The sequence below is a fragment of the Chiloscyllium plagiosum genome, chromosome 6, assembly GCF_004010195.1.
Source record: "Chiloscyllium plagiosum isolate BGI_BamShark_2017 chromosome 6, ASM401019v2, whole genome shotgun sequence".
Classification (NCBI taxonomy): domain Eukaryota; kingdom Metazoa; phylum Chordata; class Chondrichthyes; order Orectolobiformes; family Hemiscylliidae; genus Chiloscyllium; species Chiloscyllium plagiosum.
The window spans coordinates 90,202,836-90,222,291 of NC_057715.1; the positions used below are offsets into that span (position 1 = coordinate 90,202,836).

The 19,456-nt window shown below is 39.7% G+C and overlaps 1 protein-coding gene across 2 annotated transcripts in view; it reads left to right on the plus strand.

Moving 5' to 3' along the window:
* The window catches only part of exosc8 (exosome component 8), a 35,019-nt gene that overhangs the window by 11,160 nt on the left and 4,403 nt on the right, over window positions 1-19,456 (plus strand). For both annotated transcript variants that reach the window (XM_043692098.1, XM_043692097.1), the window contains exons 2-9: window positions 72-108; window positions 291-354; window positions 4,283-4,356; window positions 6,060-6,105; window positions 12,751-12,856; window positions 12,984-13,029; window positions 17,449-17,545; window positions 18,602-18,722. In XM_043692098.1, coding sequence (XP_043548033.1) covers window positions 72-108; window positions 291-354; window positions 4,283-4,356; window positions 6,060-6,105; window positions 12,751-12,856; window positions 12,984-13,029; window positions 17,449-17,545; window positions 18,602-18,722 — 591 coding nt within the window. The remainder of the gene's footprint in view (window positions 1-71; window positions 109-290; window positions 355-4,282; window positions 4,357-6,059; window positions 6,106-12,750; window positions 12,857-12,983; window positions 13,030-17,448; window positions 17,546-18,601; window positions 18,723-19,456) is intronic.

Below are 19,456 nucleotides of genomic sequence, written 5' to 3' on the forward strand. Positions count from 1 at the left end.
GGAAAAGTGGGAAGGGGGGGAAGTATGTTGCAATGTAATATTGCATTGTATTCCCTTTCCTTTTTTTATAGAATGGTAGAGCCTTTGGAATACTACAGGAAATTTCTGGTAGGTTATTTCTCATCTCTGGGAAACTTACTTTTGTGAGATTTATACTTTGTGAATTTTTGAGATAAATTGTTGTTGGAACTATGGAATGATCCTACAGTGAAGCTAACTGTACCTTTGTATCTTTGTACCTTTGAACTATGACGCGAAAACCTTTTATTTGATATCCTTATGCGTTTTAGAAAGAAAATTGTCGACCTGATGGAAGGGAGCTGGGAGAATTCAGAACAACAACTCTCAACATAGGTGAGAATTGAACAGTTAATCAAGTGCTTCCATTTGTAAAGTTCAGATTTAATAACTTTGCAACCCTTAATGACCACTTAAAGCAATTTCTCTAAAATGAAAATGTTTTAAAGTAATTTAGCATGGCAGTCTCTACTGTATTTACCACAGAGGAGAACATTGGACTTTTCTGGACTGTTTTGTTTGGAACTTTTCACAGCCAGCTCAGCTTTGCATTTCTGCTTGTCTCTTTCACTGCCTTTCCAAAGAATTAACTGCAGAGATTATGGCTTCGAGGACTGTCCAGTTGTCAGTGTCAATGTCTGCCATATCTCACCGATGACCTTGCAGAGATATGGACACCAAAAGGTCATGATCATGTAGCCAGCACTGCCTTTGAGTAAGTGGCAGTCATTTATCCAATGAGACCATAGGGCGTAAGGGTAATGAGTAAGTTCAAAGTTTCTGTAAGGCTTCGGTGCTTGTTGCTGTGGTTGTGGGTATGTTCGTCGAGCTGGAAAGTTGATTTGCAGACGTTTCGTCCCCTGTCTCGGGGACACATTCAGTGCATTGGAGCCTCCTGTGAAGCGCTGCTGTACTATGTCTTCAAGAATTTATTTGCTTCTGTTCCAGCTGCTTCCAGTTGCTGGTTCCAGTAGTTTATTGTAGTGACTGATCTATTGGGTCTAGGTCTAGGTGTTTGTTGATGGAGTCCGTGGATGAGTGCCATGCTTCTAGAAATCCTCTGGCTGTCTTATGTTTGGCTTGTCCTGTGATCATTGTGTTGTCCCAGTCAAATTTGTGGTCCTTATCATGTGCGTGTGGCTACTAGGGACAGCTGATCGTGACTTGTATTTTGGTGTTGTTAGTCAGGTTACTGTTGTTTTATGCACTCTTACTCAGTTTGGATAAAACCGTTGCAGCTTTTGCAATGCATGTGTTGATTTTAGCATCAAGAAACTGATGGCTAGTAATTATGGAACCTAATACTTGAAACTATTAACAACCTCCAAAATCACATTGTTAGTGTTGATAGTTTGGCAGTGTGACATTAACATGACTTTAACATTTGACTTCCTGACCCTGTTGGTCAAATCAAATTTGTTACTAGTGCAAGAAATTCTATCCTTTGCAACTGCAGATATTTCTCAGAATGGAATGTTAGCATTATCAACACAGAGCAATTCTATTGTTTGATGTGAACCTAATTCATTTTTGTCTTGGATCTCAGCCTGTTCTGATATATGAGTAGAGAACCTCTATACAGGATCTAAAGATAAATGAAAGCAGCAAAAAGAAAAATATGCAAAAGAATGTCAGTGTCGGCAAACAACTCTTTTTGAGCCCACTGCATCTCAGTGGGTAGCGATACTATTGCTCTGCTGTAACTTACCCATTATGTCATCATGGGATGAAGAGATCACATTGAACAACTTCAGGCATCCAACTTTCTCCAACAGCTTAAATAGGTCTCTCTTGTTGTCACGAATGTCTTGGTGAGATCGCTGAAGATAATATATCATTTTTTTTTTGTTCAAGGTATTTTTCTTCGAGCTTCTTCAATACATTAATTCCAGTTCTGAAACTGATTGTGAAAATGTTTATGAACATATGAATGAGGAACAGAAGTACAGTAAACTATTCAATCCCCAAGCCTGTTCCAGTATTCAATAAAATTTGTGGCTGATCTGTTTGTTTTGAATTCCACATTTGCATCTTCCCTCAATACCCCTTGACTCCTTTGCCTAACAAGAATCTTCCCACCTCCACCTTTTGAGACAGAGAATTCAGAATGAGGGAAAACTTTTTAATTTTGTCCCAAAAGAGCGACCCTTAATTTTTAAAAGAATGCTCCTTAATTCTGGCAAGAGAAAGCATCCTTTCCTCCTTCATCTTATCGAGACCATTCCTGATAGTATAGACATTAATCATGCCACCTCTCTTCTGAATTCCAGTGGGAATAAGCCCAGCCTGTCTAATCTATCCCTTATAAGATAATCTGTTCATTCCAGGTATTGATATGGTAAACCTCCTCTAAATCAACTCCAATGATTTTATATCCTTCCTTAAATAAGATGACCAAAACTGCACACTGTATTTGAACGTGGTCTCACCAATGCCTTGTATAACTGAAGCAAAATATCCTTACATTTATATAGAATTTCTCTCATAATAAAGGATAGGATTCCATGAGCTACCTTACTTGCTGTACCGGCTTAGGAACCTTTTGTGAACACCTTGATCTCCCGGCAGTTTGGAATTCTGCAGTTGTTCTATATTTTCATTTTTCCTGTTGAGTGAAGAATTTTCTTTACCTAGGAAAGATATACTGCCATTGAAAGATGTCCAGAGGAGGCTCACTGGTGAGCCGGAACAACGTTGTGTTAAGTATATAACAGATGTTGGCTATTAACAAGATTTAGTATCTGGGAATTGGTTCTGGCAAGTCTGGGAGAGACTCTATAGTCCAGCAGATGACAGATTTTGAATGGCAATTGAGGCCTCTCAGAAAAGATAGTTAGTATAACAGGGCAAGACCAGAGTTGAAGTTGTTCTTTTGATCTGTGGTTTTTGAGCCATAGAATCATAGAGATGTATAGCATGGAAACCCTTCAGTCCAGCACACCCGGAGGAGAGAATTTCAGCTGATGACACCGCATGTTGTTGCCTAATCTCTGTCACCTGATTTTCGAAGTGTAAAGAGTAAAAAACTGAGTTAGAAATATTATTACCTGTACCTGAGTGAAGTGAAAAAGTGACCTTGATTGCTTGTTTTCCTGGAAATGTCAAGGAGTCCATGTCTCCACCTGTGAAACCATGCATTTAAATCATCTGGCCAGTTTTGTTTGTTTCTTTTATTTATCCCTTTAACTTTATTTGTTTGACTGTTTGTTTGTCTTTTGTGTGAGTGGGAGCTGGAAACAAGTGCTTGGAATGGAGGGGAGGGAATGGCCTCTCAGCGGGAAGGAACAGCAGGAGCCAGATAGTGCTAGGATTGACTCTGTTGGACAGTAGGGAGTCTTGAGTGTAGGTGAGTGGTAGTATTAGAAGAGGCGCACAGATAGGCATTTCTATGGCTGTTAGTGAGACTCCAGGATTGTGTGTTGCCTCCCTGGTGCCAGGGTAAAAGATATCCTGTGCCTGTTCAGCAACCTATTTCAACTTCAGTCACGGCATATATTGGAGATGAAAATCGGGGATTAAATTTAAGGTTCATCCTTATACTTGACCTACTCTTTAATCCTACTTCAGGCTATCAGTTTAATCTCCTTCAGCCTTGGATTCTCCAATAACTTGATGTTATTCCAACTCTGACCTATCTCTTTGCCCTGCCACTGGGTGCTGTGCCTTCAACTTCCTAATCTTTAAATTCTAGAATTACTTCTTTTCTTCTGCTCTCCTAAGTCCTTTCTTGAAATGTCTTTGACCAAGTGTTTAATCACCCTATCTAATGTTACTGACCGTTTTTAGTCTGACTACATTCCTTAAAGATTTCCTACATTAAAAGATCTTTATAAACACATATGTTGTATGTGTAGTGATGAGGACTCCAATAATTAGTAATTTATATCAGCTTAACTCGTTTATAAAAGTTAAATGATGCAGTAAAGCTAGGTATTAGTTTAGATCTTAGAAATGATTTTGAGAAGTGTGAACAGTTACAAGGAAGTTAATATTATGCGTGTGTATTTTTATCAATGCATTTACTAACTACTGACTAGTGAGACTAATAGAAATCTCTTAGATTCTATCTTTGTCATTAGAATCTCATTCTATAACAGTGTGACAAATAATGTAACTTATTTGATGTCCTCTAAAGTGGAGTCACCGCTAACTATTTGCTTGTATGTTTACTTGTTACAATTTTTTAAAAAAGGAATCTGTCTTGAAACAGGAAAAATAACCTGTTTAAAACTATGCTTTTCTGACTTCAGGTCTGATGTTACAGGTTCAATTACAACTGCAGATGGTTCTGCACTGGTAAAGCTGGGGAACACGACGGTTGTTTGTGGCATTAAAGTGGTGAGATATCAACATTCAGCTTTTTATCTTGTGTTTCTTGCAATTTTATTTTACTCAGTTTTTAAAATTCTTATGCAGCCATTATGTTGATTATTATCTAATAGCTAATAAATAGCTTTTGTTTCATAGGTTGAAGAAAACAGACTAAGATAACTTGGAGTATATGATTTATTATTTAGTCAGGTACCCTGCTGAGAAGTGACTTGATTGAACACATACACGATCCTGATAGGTCTTGACAGGATGGATGTTTCCTCACGTGGGAGAATTTAGAACCAGGGTCATTGTTTAAAGAAATGGGGTCACCCACTTAAGACAGGTGCAGACATGATGAGCCAAATGGTCAGATCTGTACCAGAATGATTCTGTGAAGACAGGGATGACGAAAAAATTTTTCTCTCAGGGTCGAGAGACTTAGGAACTCCCATCCTCAAAAGGTGGAAATCGAATCCTTGAACATTTTGAAGACACAGATAGCTGCATCCTCAGAAAGTATAAAAGGGAAATGTTTGAAACAAAAACAGAAATGGCTGGAGAAACTCAGCAGATAAGGCAGCATCTGTGCAGAGAAAGCAGAGTTAACATTTCAAGTCCAGTCACCCTTCAGAACTAGAGATGCCCCAGTATGTGCAGAGAGTGTGCATTACTTTTTGTGAGACCTTCCTGAGTGTGAAATAAATGCAATATTTGCATTATGCTGATTTGCATTTGAAACTAGTCATGTGTGACACTTTTTGAAATATTTGGGAGTAAACAATAACACTGTCCAGCTCCATAATAAAACTTAGTTTGGACAATCTCACCATCTGAGTTCCAAATGGACATGGGTATATTATTTTTGGATGATTTAGTCAATTTCTTTGAAGTGTGACCATATGATGTTTGCTGTAGGAAGTAGGGGAAATTGTATTGTAGCAGATAGCCTTCTGCACAGAGTTTTATCCTGTACTGGACTATATTCCAGGTTGAAAATATTGCAAACTCATCATTGGAAGACTTAAAGTATGCACCCTAACACCTTTTTAACAGTGGCTTCAGTTTTCTAATCATAGAATCTCTACATGTGGAAGCAGGCCATTCAACCCATCAAGTCCATACTGACCTTCCAAACAGCATCCCACCCCAGACCCAACCCCCTACCCTATCCCTTTAACCCTGTATTTCCCATGGCTAACACACCTAACCAACACTTCCCTGGACGCTATGGGACAATATAGCATGGCCAATCCACCTAACTTGCACACATTTGCACTGTTGGAGGAAACTGGAACACCTGGAGGAAACCCTTGCAGACACAGGGAGAACATGCAAACTCCGCATAGACAGCTGCCCAAGGGTGGATTCAAACCTGGGTCCTTGGCACTGTGAACCATAGTGCCTCCCCAGTAATGTTGATCTTTGCAGACGTAATACTGTTTCACCAGTTAGCAAAGAGGCAAGAAAAGAGAAATGGAAAACAGCAAAAGGCTTTTGTAATTTTGGGATTCGGGAAGCTGAAATAGTCGTTAATGATGACTGAACACTAAACTACCTCTGATTTTATCAAATTTAAAATTGTTCCAATTAAAGAAATTTTATAATTAACATTGAAAATGTGCAGCATTATTCTATCTTACATTAAAAGTGCTTGGTATTCAGGCATGTTTCAAGGCCAGTGGAAAAGTAGTGTGAATAAAATAATCAAATTACTTTTTACTTTACAGGAATTTGCAACGCCAACTGTAGATGCATCAAATAAAGGATATATAGGTGTGTTACTGACTGCTAAAATTAAAAAAAAATCACAATTCAGCCTGTAAAATTGCAGTAGTGTAATTGAGTTGGCACTTCATTTCAAATGTGGTGCTAATCTCCTGTTCTGAAATGGTTAAGGTTTTTATTGACTTGTTCATGGAATGTGAATGGCATTGGCAGGGACAACATTTATTGCCCAGCCTCAACTGCCTTGGAGAAAGTAATGGTGAACTTAGCTTGCCATTGCATGGCATGTATGGCACTTGTTACAGTAAGTCCCGTTTTAAATTTAATTCAGTTTATGTCGGGAGTTTCAGTTACACAGTTCTGTGGCTTGTTTGCTGTCAAGACCTTTTGTCCAATGTTTCTGCTTTCAGTGCCTTTTCACTAGCTCTGAAACGCACCCACTCTTTCCTGCTTCTGCCTTGTGTTCTTGCATGTAAAGTCTCCAGTGTCCGCCTCTGTCCAGACTCGTTCTGGACTTGCATGAAAGCTCTGGCCTCCACCTATACAGATAGTTCTGCCTGCATTGGCTACCTTCTGCCAATAGATGGAGCCTAGTTAATTAGAATTATACTCACCGAACTAAGCTTTTGGCATACTACTTACGACTAAGTATTCTGTTCTTTACAATTTATTTTCAGAGGAAAGTTCATATTTCACCTTGATGTTTTAAAGATGTTTCCTGTTGAGAAGCATCCTGACATACTTAACTGTTCAGTGTTTCATTTATATTTAATGATTTACTTATGACACAAGTTATTTCAGCTAGGAAATCATAGTATCACATACATGCAGGCCAACCTAGTCATTGCTTTTTTTTTCTGAACAAGAAATGTCTGAAGGAACTCAATTCCAGTTGTTATGTTGATTTCTATGGGAGCTTGTGATTGACTTCAACTTTCTTTCACTTCAAATTGCGATTTTCAAGAATGCAACCATAACTTCAAGTGAGGACTGAAATTTGTCCAGGTTCTTGGTGAATGTGGGCACACTGCTTCATTAAATAAGGAGTAATAAGTGGTATTGAATGAGTTGCAATCATCAGTAAACATTCCCACATCCAACCTTTGTGATGGAGGGCTTGTCACTGATGACACAGCTGAAAATGATTTGGCTTAAAACCACCACATTATCTTCCTTTTTGCTAGGTACTGTTCCAAGCAGTGGAGGGTTTTCCCTCAATTCCCAATAAGTTCAATTTAACGTTGATGCCACAACTCTAACAAATTCTACTATGATGTTGAGGGCAGTCACACCCCATTCATCTGATATTCAGCTCTTTTGCCCATATTATGTCTTGGTCCAAATGGAGTTCGAAAAGAGCATTTATGAGCAGGTCATTGGTGGGTTTGTTGCTTGTTAGCACAACAAGCTAACACTGCTTTTGTTAGCAGTGTTTTTGGTTTTAAGTAGACTGATAGAATTATAATTGGCTGAATCAGATTTGTCCTGCACTGTGTAGAAAAATATCTGTGCAATTTTGCACACTGTTAGATCAGTGTCAGGGTTGTAGCCGCCATGAAATTGATTTGTCAGGAGTTAATTGTGCACCTAGCCATTAGACTTTAGTGTCATAGTTAGAATATTGTTACATCCCATGTTGTGCCTAATTCACCTAGTCATTTCTTTATTAAATGGATTGAATCTCATTGGCTTATGACTGGCTTTTGTGATGCTGGGGACCTCGGAGACAGGCAGTCAGCACTTCTGGAGATTGGATGCTTTAGCTGGTTGAGGGAAAGTGAGGACTGCAGATGCTGGAGATCAGAGTCGAGAGTGTGGTGCTGGAAAAGCACAGCAGGTCAGGCAGCATCTGAGGAGCAGCAGAATTGACGTTTCGGGCATAAGCTCTTCATCAGAGTTGTTCTTCCACCAGGTGTTGGTCTCCACAAGGATCCTTCCACATCTGACAGAAATTTACCTCTTACTCCACCAATGTCATCTACTGTATCCGTTGCACCTGATGTGGTCTCCTGTACATCAGGGAGAAAGGATGCCTCCTTGCAGATTGTTTCAGAGAACATCTCTGGGACACCCGCACCATCCAACCTCACCACTCTGTGGCTGAACACATCAACATTGACGGTATTAGGCAAGAACTTTCGAAAGCTGATTGGGGTCAGATGTTCGCAGGTAAAGGGACGGATGGAAAATGGGAAGCCTTCAGAAATGAGATCACGAGAATCCAGAAAAAGTATATTCCTGTTCGGGTGAAAGGAAAGGCTGGTAGGTATAGGGAATGCTGGATGATTGAAGGTTTGGTTCAGAAAAAGAAGGAAGCATATGTAAGGTATGGACAGGATAGATCGAGTTAATCCTTGGAGTATAAAGGAAGTAGGAGTATACTTAAGAGGGAAATTAGGGGGGCAAAAAGGGGACATGAGATAGCTTTGGCAAATAGAATTAAGGAGAATCCAAAGAGTTTTTACAAATACATTAAGGACATAAGGGTAACTAGGGAGAGAATAGGGCCCCTCAAAGATCAGCAATGTGGCCTTTGTGTGGAGCCACAGAAAATGGGGGAGATACTAAATGAGTATTTTGCATCAGTATTTACTGTGGAAAAGGATATGGAAGATATAGACTATAGGGAAATAGATGGTGACATCTTGCAAAATGTCCCAGATTACAGAGGAGGAAATGCTGGATGTGTTGAAGTGAGTAAAGGTGGATAAATCCCCAGGACCTGATCAGGTGTACCCTAGAACTCTGTGGGAAGCTAGAGAAGTGATTGCTATGATCGATAGTCACAGGTGAGGTGCCAGAAGACTGGCGGTTGGCTAACGTGGTGCCACTGTTTAAGAAAGGTGGTAAGGAGAAGCCAGGGAACTATAGACCAGTGAGCCTGATGTCAGTGGTGGGCAAGTTGTTGGAGGGAATCCTGAGGGACAGGATGTACATGTATTTGGAAAGTCAAGGACTGATTAGGGATAGTCAACATGGCTTTGTGTGTAGGAAATCATGTCTCACAAACTTGATTGAGGTTTTTGAGGAAGTAACAAATGATTGTTGAGGACAGAGTGGTAGATGTGATCTATATGGACTTCAATAAGGCGTTCAACAAGGTTCCCCATGGGAGACTGATTAGCAAGGTTAGATCTCATGGAATACAGGGAGAACTAGCCATTTGGATACAGAACTGGCTCAAAGGTAGAAGACAGAGGGTGGTAGTGGAGGGTTTTTCAGACTGGAGGCCTGTGACCAGTGGAGTACCACAAGGATTGGTGCTGGGTCCTCTACTTTTCATCATTTACATAAATGATTTGGATGCGAGCATAAGAGGTACAGTTAGTAAGTTTGCAGATGACACCAAAATTGGAGGTGTAGTGGACAGCGAAGAGGATTACAACAGGATCTTGACCAGATGGGCCAATGGGCTGATAAGTAGCAGATGGAGTTTAATTCCGCTAACTGCGAGGTGCTGCATTTTGGGAAAGCAAATCTTAGTTGGACTTATACATTTACTGGTAAGGTCCTAGGGAGTGTTGCTGAACAAAGAGACCTTGGAATGCAGGTTCATAGCTCCTTGAAAGTGGAGTCGCAGGTAGATAGGATAGTGAAGAAGGCGTTTGGTATGCTTTCCTTTATTGGTCAGAATATTGAGTACGAGTTGGGATGTCATGTTGCGGCTGTACAGGACATTGGTTAGGCCACTGTTGGAATATTGCATGCAATTCTGGTCTCCTTCCTATCGGAAAGATGTTGTGAAACTTGAAAGTGTTCGGAAAAGATTTACAAGGATGTTGCCAGGGTTAGAGGATTTGAGCTATAGGGAGAGGCTGAATAGGCTGGGGCTGTTTTCCCTGGAGCGTCGGAGGCTGAGGGGTGACCTTATAGAGGTTTACAAAATTATGAAGGGCAGGGATAGGATAAATAGGCAAAGTCTTTTCCCTGGTGTCAAGGAGTCCAGAACTAGAGGGCATAGGTTTAGGGTGAGAGGGGAAAGATATAAAAGAGACCTACGGGGCAGCTTTTTCACAGAGAGGGTGGTAGGTGTATGGAATGAGCTGCCAGAGAAAGTGGTGGAGGCTGCTAAAATTGCAACATTTCAGAGGCATTTGGATGGGTATATGAATAGGAAGGGTTTGGAGGGATATGGGCCAGGTGCTGGCAGGTGGGACCAGATTGGGTTGGGATATCTGGTTGGCATGGACAGGTTGGACCGAAGGGTCTGTTTCCATGCTGTACATCTCTATGACACTCCATCAAGGACATGCAGGTCCTGGACCTTCTTCATCGCCAAACTCTTACCGACCAACGTCTGGAGGAAGAACGCCTCATATTCTGCCTTGGGACCTGCAACCACACGGGATCAATGTGGATTTCAACAGTTTCCTCGTTTCCCGTCCCCCCACATTATCTCAGTCCCAAGCCTTTTGGCTTGTCCATCACCTTTCCCATCTATCCGCTGCACCCTCCTCTCTGACCTATTACCCTCTCCCTCACCTTCATCTACCTGGTGCATTCTCATCCATCCTCTTTTCCTTCCCTTCCCCCAACTCCAGCCCTCCCATTTATCTCTCAGTCCCCTGGTCCACAAGCCTTGTTCCTGAAATGTAGATTCTCCTGCTCCTCAGATGCTGCCTGATCTGCTGCGCTTTTCCAGCACCATACTCTTGATTGCTTTAGCTGGTTGAATCATAACTAGCATAAAGGGTGATGTTTGTTGGATGCTGCTTGTATCAACCCCAGGACATCTCAGTAGAGTTTCCCAAGGTAGTGTCCAAGCCTAACTGTCTTAGTTGCCCTATCAATCAACAGCCTTCCATTAGGTTTTAGAAGTTGATGGTAATCAGTAACGTTAAAGTGGCTAGAAACAGTTGATTTGTAGCTTCTCACCTCAGTGACCACTTAGGTTCCTATTGTCCTCGACTGGATTTCTAACATGTTTAGAGTATTTGTCATCTTTTATACACTTAAAATCCTTTTCCAGTTAATTTTATATTCTGTTTGAAGCTGCAAGTAAGTGTTGCTTTGTTCATTAACACAAGTTGACTGACTTGAAACTTCCAGATATGAAACTCTAAATTACCATTTAGTCTTACTAGAAATTGTTGCAGAGCCTTCAAGTCCTACTAGATGCTCTCACATCCTTCTAATAGTTCAGACTGAAAATATCTCACATTTCAGCAACTTAATAGAATACAAGTCAGCTGGCACTACCTGTAGCACTGCATTAACTTCTGGTTAAATGAGTTAGGGAGTAGTAAAGAGATTTAACTATTCAAGTGTACAAAGTGCTTAAACTTATGTAGAATATAATCAAAAAGGCTGATGAAAACTTGGGGTCCTATTTCAACTGGGTCAGAATACAAAGTGAGAGAACGGTGCCTCAATTCATTGTACACATCTTGGGTCAGTTTTTGGGGAGGAAAGCTCTTGAAATGTAATTGGTAATGAAGGGATACTGTGAACTGTTTGAAGTATAAGAAAAGTAGCATAAACTTGATTTGCATTTCTTGGAGTTCAGAACATATCAAGTACTGATTTAGAGTAGAAATAGGTCATAAACACTTCAAATCTGTTCCACCATTCAGTAAGGTCATGGCTGATCTGTTTGTTCCAAATTCCACATTCCCATCTGTTTGCTGATAACCTTTGACCCCTTTCGAACAATGGAATCAATCAGCCTTTGCCTTAAAATATTCAGTAACCCCCACCTCCATCACTTCCTGAGGCGCTGTGTTCCAAAGTTGTACAGCCCTCTGGAAGAGCAAAATTCTCCTCATTTCCATCTTTAAAGAGTGACCCTATTTTTAAAAGTGTTCTGCAGTTCTGGGCCCATCCTCAAGAATGAACATAATTTCCATATCCACTTTTTCTGAATCATTCAAGATCTAATAAACTATACTCAAACCTCCCTTTGCTCTTCTAGACTTCAGTGAAAACAAGCCTAGCCTGTTTAACCGTTCCTTATGAACACCCTTTGTTCCAGATCTTAATCCAGTAAATGTGCTCTGAACCTCCTCCAATGCATTTACATTTTTACTCCAATAAGGAGATCAAAACTGAACGGTATTCAGGATGTGATCTCACCTATGCCTTGCATTACAGCATTATATCTTCAATTTTCTTGTAATAAAGGATAGCATCCCAGTATCCTCTTTGATTATGTGCTTAGCAGTATGCTAACTCTTTGTAATGTGCCTTAGAATGCCTAGATAGTTCTGCACCTTAGAAATCTGCAGACGTTTACCCTTTTGATTAATACTCTGCTTTTTTATTCTTCCTTCTAAAGTGAAGGTTCTGGTGGTCTAATCAAGGTATTAAAAATGATTTAATTTTGATAGGGGTCGATACAGAAAGACTATTTCTTTGGGTGGACACCTAGAGGAGAAGACCACAATCTTAAAATTGTAGCTAGGCCATTTAATAGTGATCCTTTTATGCACAAGGAAAGTGAAAATCTGGAAATCTCTTTCCCCATAAGGCTATGGATTTTGGATCAGTTGAAAGTTTTATGGCTGAGATATGTTGTGAGTAAGGGTAGCAAGGAAAAATGCAGTGAGGTGGCTAAATAAAGTTCAAATTCTGATCAACCGTGATCGTAATTCAATGGTAGAATGAGCTTGAAGGTGAATAGCTGACTTTTGTTTCTGTTTTCCTCTGCAAGTCCACATGGCAAAAATAACGAAAGAACCTTTTATTTTAAAACAGTGCCAAATGTAGATTTACCACCGTTATGTTCATCGAGGTTTCGACCTGGCCCTCCCAGCGAACAAGCACAAGCAGCGAGTCAATTTATTTATGATGTCATAGAAAAGTAAGAATCTCATTTGCATCAGTAACTGAACAAATTATTTTTGTCCTGTTGCATATTAAAATATTTTCAAAATAGAGCAGTGTGATAAATGTAACATTTATGAATTTTTTTTTTCTCAAAAATATAGTTCACAGATCATACAAAAGGAGGACCTCTGCATTGAAAAAGGGAAGGTAAGTAAAATTCAGTGGTAGAGTTTGATGCTAGCATTTTGAATTCTTTAAAGATGCTGCATAAATACAAGTTCTAGTTGCTATTAAGTACTTTGCTCACTAGTGCTCAGTTTTGGTTCTCTCAGGACCAATCACTTCATGACTTCAGTGCAGTCTTACTCCACAAAGACAAGTGGTAAATTGTAGAATGAAGTGACAGTGACTGCCATTGATCTTAAGGTAGCATTGACTGAGTATTAGGATGAAGGAACCCTGGTAAAATCTACACCAGTGGGAAGCAGGAAAAACTGTTTACTGGTCGAAGTGACATCTAATACAAAGGGATATGTCTGTCGTATGCTAATTATCTCGGCCGCATGACATTGCTGCAAAGATTTTTCAGGATGGCATCCTTGGCCCTTCAGCTTTTTCACCAATGAACTTTCCTCTATTGTTAGGATGAAGGAACCCTGGTAAAATCTACACCAATGGGAAGCAGGAAAAACTGTTTACTGGTCGAAGTGACATCTAATACAAAGGGATATGTCTGTCGTTTGCTAATTATCTCGGCCGCATGACATTGCTGCAAAGATTTTTCAGGATGGCATCCTTGGCCCTTCAGCTTTTTCACCAATGAACTTTCCTCTATTGTTAGGTCCATAAGTTGGTTTGTTTGCTGATGATTACATTATATTTAACACTATCACAACTAACCATTAAATTCAAAACAAACTAGCAAACTGAACAAATGATGACATTTTTATATTAGAGAATTGTGTTTAATATTTGAAATCAAGCTTGTGTGAGAAGTTAGCTGTCTGTTCTAAGAATGCAAAGACTGAGTAAGAGAGTTCCTGTGTTCAGTTTCTCATTACATGAGAGTGTCTGTTATTTCCCAGATCTGAACAATAGAATAGAGTGTTGTGGAGAGGTCATTTGAGAACTTGGGCTGACCTCTAGTCACCAGAGGTCTCCATGTGACAGACTGATTCTCAACCTGTATCTTTAGGCAGGACATCATTCCAGGTAAGGGGATTTGAAATGCAAGGTTTAGTTTCCTTTCGATCCTTTGCTTGTGCTGCTTTGACCCATGGATAAGAAGTTGTGTTTGTGCAGCTTGATGCACAGGTTGTCGCCATTCTGAATGATTAGTCACACTCTCCTCCCATCTATTAACATAAATGCTGTTGATTATTTTAAGGAACAGATTTGAAACAGTGAGTATTTTGAGATTGTTTGACTGAGAGTTTACATAGGCCAGAGAGCACAGCGGTGATAGGGCATTGGAACTTGCTGCAAGATTCAACATGGGAAGCAGAATTTTGGATGACCTCAAGTTGACAAAAGGTAGAATGTGGGAGACAGCTAGAAGTTCCTTGGAATAGTTGAGTCATAGAGATGTACAGCACACTTTCAGAAAGCTTTTGATAAGGTCCTACATAAGAGATTAGCATGTAAAATTAAAGTGCATGGAATTGGGGGTACTGTACTGACATGGATAGACAACTAGTTGGCGGACAAGGAACAAATAATAGGAGCAAACAGATCTTTTTTTTCAGTGGCAGCCAGTGACTAATGGGATTCTATAGGGATCAGTGTTTGCACCTGAGCTATTCACTAAATATTGATGATATAGATGAGACAAAATGTTGTATCTCCAAGTTTGCAGAAGACAAAGCTAGGTGGGAGAGTGAATTCTGAGGAGGATGTAGAGATGCTTCAGTGAGATTTGGACGAGTTGAGTGTGGGCAAATGGATGGCTGATGAAGTATAATGTGGATATGTGTGAGATTATTCACTTTGGTAGTAAAAACAAGATGACAGATTGGGAAAGTGGGTGGTACGATGAGACCTAAGTATCGTTCTACATCAGTTGTTGAAAGTAAGCAAGCAGGTGTAGCAGGCGGTGAAGAAGGTGAATAATATGTTGTCCTTAATATAGCGAGAAGATTCTAGTAATGAGCAGGGATGCCTTGCCGCAGTTGTATAGGGCCTTGCTGAGACCATACCTGGAGTGTGCAACTTTGGTCACTTTATCTGAGAAGTGATATTCTCACTATTGAGGGGGTTAACAAAGGCTTATCAGACTGATTCCTGAGATTGCAGGACTATCATATGAAGAGAGACTGGATTGGTTAGGACTACATTCGCTGGGGTTTCGAAGAATTGGGGGGGAGGTGGATCCCACAGAAACCTATAAAAATCGAACATAGCTAGACAAGGTAAACACAGAAGGGGTCTTCACCAGGACTGTGCAGTCCAGTACCAGGGGTCTCAGTCTAAGTACTGTTATGAACTAGGCCAGACCACTCAAAGCATTCGTTAGCAGGCAGCCCAGACCATAAATTTGCAATTTGTTTCGATAAGCGTACATTAAAGATTACCCAGAGTAAGTTAGTGAGGTTGCCTCCATGTTTAAAACAGACAAAAAGATTTACTCACAAAATTACACCATGAAACACAAAGAACAGAATAAAGAACCGTACAGAACTCAGTCTATCCAAACTAGACTTAATTCTGCTGTTCTGAATATAACAGTCCCAATAAGCAAACCCTCATAAAAAACCACAAATGGAACACATGCTTACAGTTTGAGGTTAGTAGGGCAGAAAGAGAGAATTTGCTTCCCCGCAGCTCACTGCTGAACTCTCAACTAGTTCTGGACTGAACTAAACTGCTCAGCTAGAAAGTGGACCACTCCCCTTTCATTATGCAGGTCACTTCTAAAACATGACCACTTTGGCCTGAAGTCTCATCTGTTCACATATAAGCAAAAGGCCTGTCAAAACCTTTTTCATCTCTGTATCAAACCAGTCTAATCGGAACCCGGTCTGGTTTATTACCCCCCTGAATAATATCAATGACAGAGTATCCTTGAGCCAAGGACAGCTTATAGAAAAAAAGGACTAGCTTTGTGTTTTATAAATTCTCAAGGATCGGGTTCACATGAGAGTAGTCTGACACAGACCAGGAGAAAAGAACTAAGAGACGAGTTTGCTAGAATATAAGTGTTTTATTCCCCGCAGCGTCGCCACAACCAGGTCTCGTACTTACAACGGGTCTGGTTTTATACTCACTCTACGTGTTACCGGAACTGGGAGCCGTCAGTTCTCGTAGAGCGGTTGCCAACAACCCACGCTCGGCGGTTAAACGTAACCCGGAGCAGACTCTACCGAACTGGGGACTTTCCCAGCTTATTGAATAATATCAACGACAGAGTATCCTTGAGCCAAGGACAGCTTATAGAAAAAAAGGACTAGCTTTGTGACAGTACATGGGGTAGGCCTTTTAGGAATGAGATGATAGAAAATTTCTTTACCCAGAGTGATCAACCAATGGAATTCTTTACTCTTGAAAGCAGTGGAGGCTAAACATTGAATGTTTTCAAGAAAGTGTCAGATACAGTTCTTAAGGCTAACGCTGTCAAAAGTTATAGGGAGAAAGCGGTAACAGGGTACTGAGTGAGATGATCAGTCATCAGTTAGATGAGCAAAACAGGCTCAAAGGTCTCAATGACCTACTTTTGTTTTAAGTTTCTGTAAATCTATTATCAATGTTGATGGGAATGATGATTTTTGCAGCTAATGAACTGTGACTGGCAAAGCCAGGTGATACCAAAGAGCTGGAAACATACAGACCCTATGATAATGAGGGCAGAAAATTATCTCCGGATCAAACGTGAAACTGAGCTTATGAAGGAACTGGCTTAAGTTTGGATCGTCTGCAGGGAGAGGGATGGAGTTGGTAGTTAGGGAATGGCATTTGAAATGAGAACTAAAATCAATGGCTTCAATCTTATAGATATTTACTTGGAGGAAATTTCAGGTCATTCCACTCTGGATGTCAGATACATATTGATAGTGGAAAGATTATGGGTAGAGCTGGGTATCGACACATGTGAACACTAATGCGGTACTTTTGGATGATGTCACGAAGGAGCAGCATTGGAAGACAAATAAGAGGGGCCAAGAATACATCCATGCAGGATACCAAAGTTAATGAGTGGAGGTTAGTTGGGCATGCTTCAACCAAGGTTCCTACATGGGGTATGTTTGTACCTTATGAGTGTCCCACTGAAGTGAATGTTGTTCACGTGAGCTTAATGACTTTGAGTGGGATATTTAGGTGTATTTCATAATTTACTCTTTTTTTTAGATTAGATTCCCTACAGTATGAAAACAGCTCAACAAGTCCACACTGATTCTTCAGCCCATAGGGGTTTGTAAGAATAGTACCATGAAACCTGGCTGTTTTTATTATACGTCACCAAGTATACTGAGAGAAATTGTAGCACTCTTAGCAATATGTGGTTGCGTCTGTATCTGTGCATTGGATACTTTGTGTGCATCTTAATTATACTGCAGCAATTGAGGTTATTTTGGTTCAGCAACACATTATAAATCTGAGTATTGATGTATCTGTATTTTTCTTTTCTTTCAGCTTGCTTGGGTTGTATATTGTGACATGGTGTGCTTAGATTATGATGGAAACTTATTGGATGCCTGTATCATAGCACTGCTAGCAGCACTGAAAAATGGTGAGGATGCCAATGTTCTTAAAATAAAACACACGTTTATTTAATCTTTCCCTGTAAATCAGTTGCCTCCACTCAGCAGCCTAGCCAGATTTGAAAATTCAGCAAGCGGAGACCCTGACTTAAATTCTTTCACATCACTACCTCACCGTGGAACTCGTGAAATGGATTCAATATGCAATGTTAATGTTTAATCATTGCAGAATTTAAATTTTAAGAAGTTTCCACATGAAATATTTGTATTAAACTGGTGTTTATTTTGGATAAGGTAAAGTTACTATAGGGCTGTTCTCTCATGAGAGAGAGACAACTAGTGATGGTTTAACGTAAGGGTCAGCATGCCTCAGGCAAGAAAGGTGGTTGGCAAAGTGGGACCCTTTATAGTGACTTCAGCCAGTATGGGAATTGAACCCAAACTGTTGGAGGCTCTGCATCACAAACCAGCTGACCAACCAAATGAACTAACCAGTTGTGTATGGCAATAAATCAGAAGTGAGGCATTTGAAAATAAGTATATTGTATTTCAGTGTGCTTTTTTTCCCTTTTTCTTTGGGTGTTACTTCTTCTTTGCCACTTCTCGATGCTTACCATTTTATTATTTATGCTGTGGTGCAAACTGCACTTAGCTGAAGTTTTGTCTGTTGCTGTTTCGTGCAGTTCATTCATTAACTTGTCAGTGAGAGGAGTTTTTAATTGTTATTAGTAAAGGTCTGGAGCTTTATATGACAAACTTAGAGTATTAGTTTCCATTCTCTTAAGATAAATATTAAAGCAGTTGGGCATTAAGCATTTTATTTAGCTGGGTGTGTAAGGAAAGAAACAGGTTTATGGGATGATTAGGTGTTTGTGCAGCAACATTTTCTTGAGTTTGACTGGTTTGTACAGCAGAGTGTACATTTTTGAAATGTGTAATATTTGTAAAAGAGCAGTGTTTTCACAAGTCCAACATAATGAAACAGTTTGCTTTTCACATTAATTTCTAGTAAAACCTATAGCTACATTTTCCGGCTGTTTCTAATTCTGGAAAATTACTCAGAATTAACTGTTCTTTGTCTGCAGTACAATTACCAGCAGTATCGATCAGTGAGGAAACTGGTTTGGCAGAAGTTAACATGAATCAGAAAAATCAACTGAATATCAGAAAGCATCCAGTTGCTACATCTTTTGCAATTTTTGATGAGTAAGTTACATTTGAATGTGAATGTATTGTAACACTGTTTATAACATTATTTTGAGATTATGCTGTATTCTTATGACTGGGTTATCCTTTTTTCCAAATCATCTAGTGCAATACAACCATTATGAAGACAATTTATTGATCATGTCACAGCGCAAATTACTAAAGACAGTCAGCTTTATTTCATCCATCTAGAAATACCTTCCATTCATTACAATGTCAGGGAGGCGGAGGTAGTTTGTAATTTTTTAAAAACTGTGTCCACTGTCCCACTTGAACATCTAATTCACATATTGTTACTTTTTGTTGTTAATAACTTCCTGAAATCAGTCCTAAATTTTACCAGTTTGAGTTAGTGTACCCTATCTTCAACCACCTGAGCAGTGCTCCAAAAGCTAGTGTGCTTCCAGTTAAACCTGTTGGACTATAATCTGATGTTGTGTGATTTTTAATTCCAAATTTAAAGTATCATTCAGGAATTGTATTTGGCTGTCGTCTAGCTATTCGGTCAAACCAAAGTCTCTCCATTTTTAAAAATCTTATAGCTTAAAGTTTTAAAATCTTCTAAATGGCTTAAAGTCTTCCCCAATTTGAATGTATAATTTTTCTGATGACCAGAATTGAACAAGTGCATTATACAGTTTAATTCCTTTGAATTTTACTCCTTTTGTTTTGGCTACATCTTTCAGTATTCTATTGGCTAAGTAGATTCCTGCTTTGCAGTGATTGGATGTGTT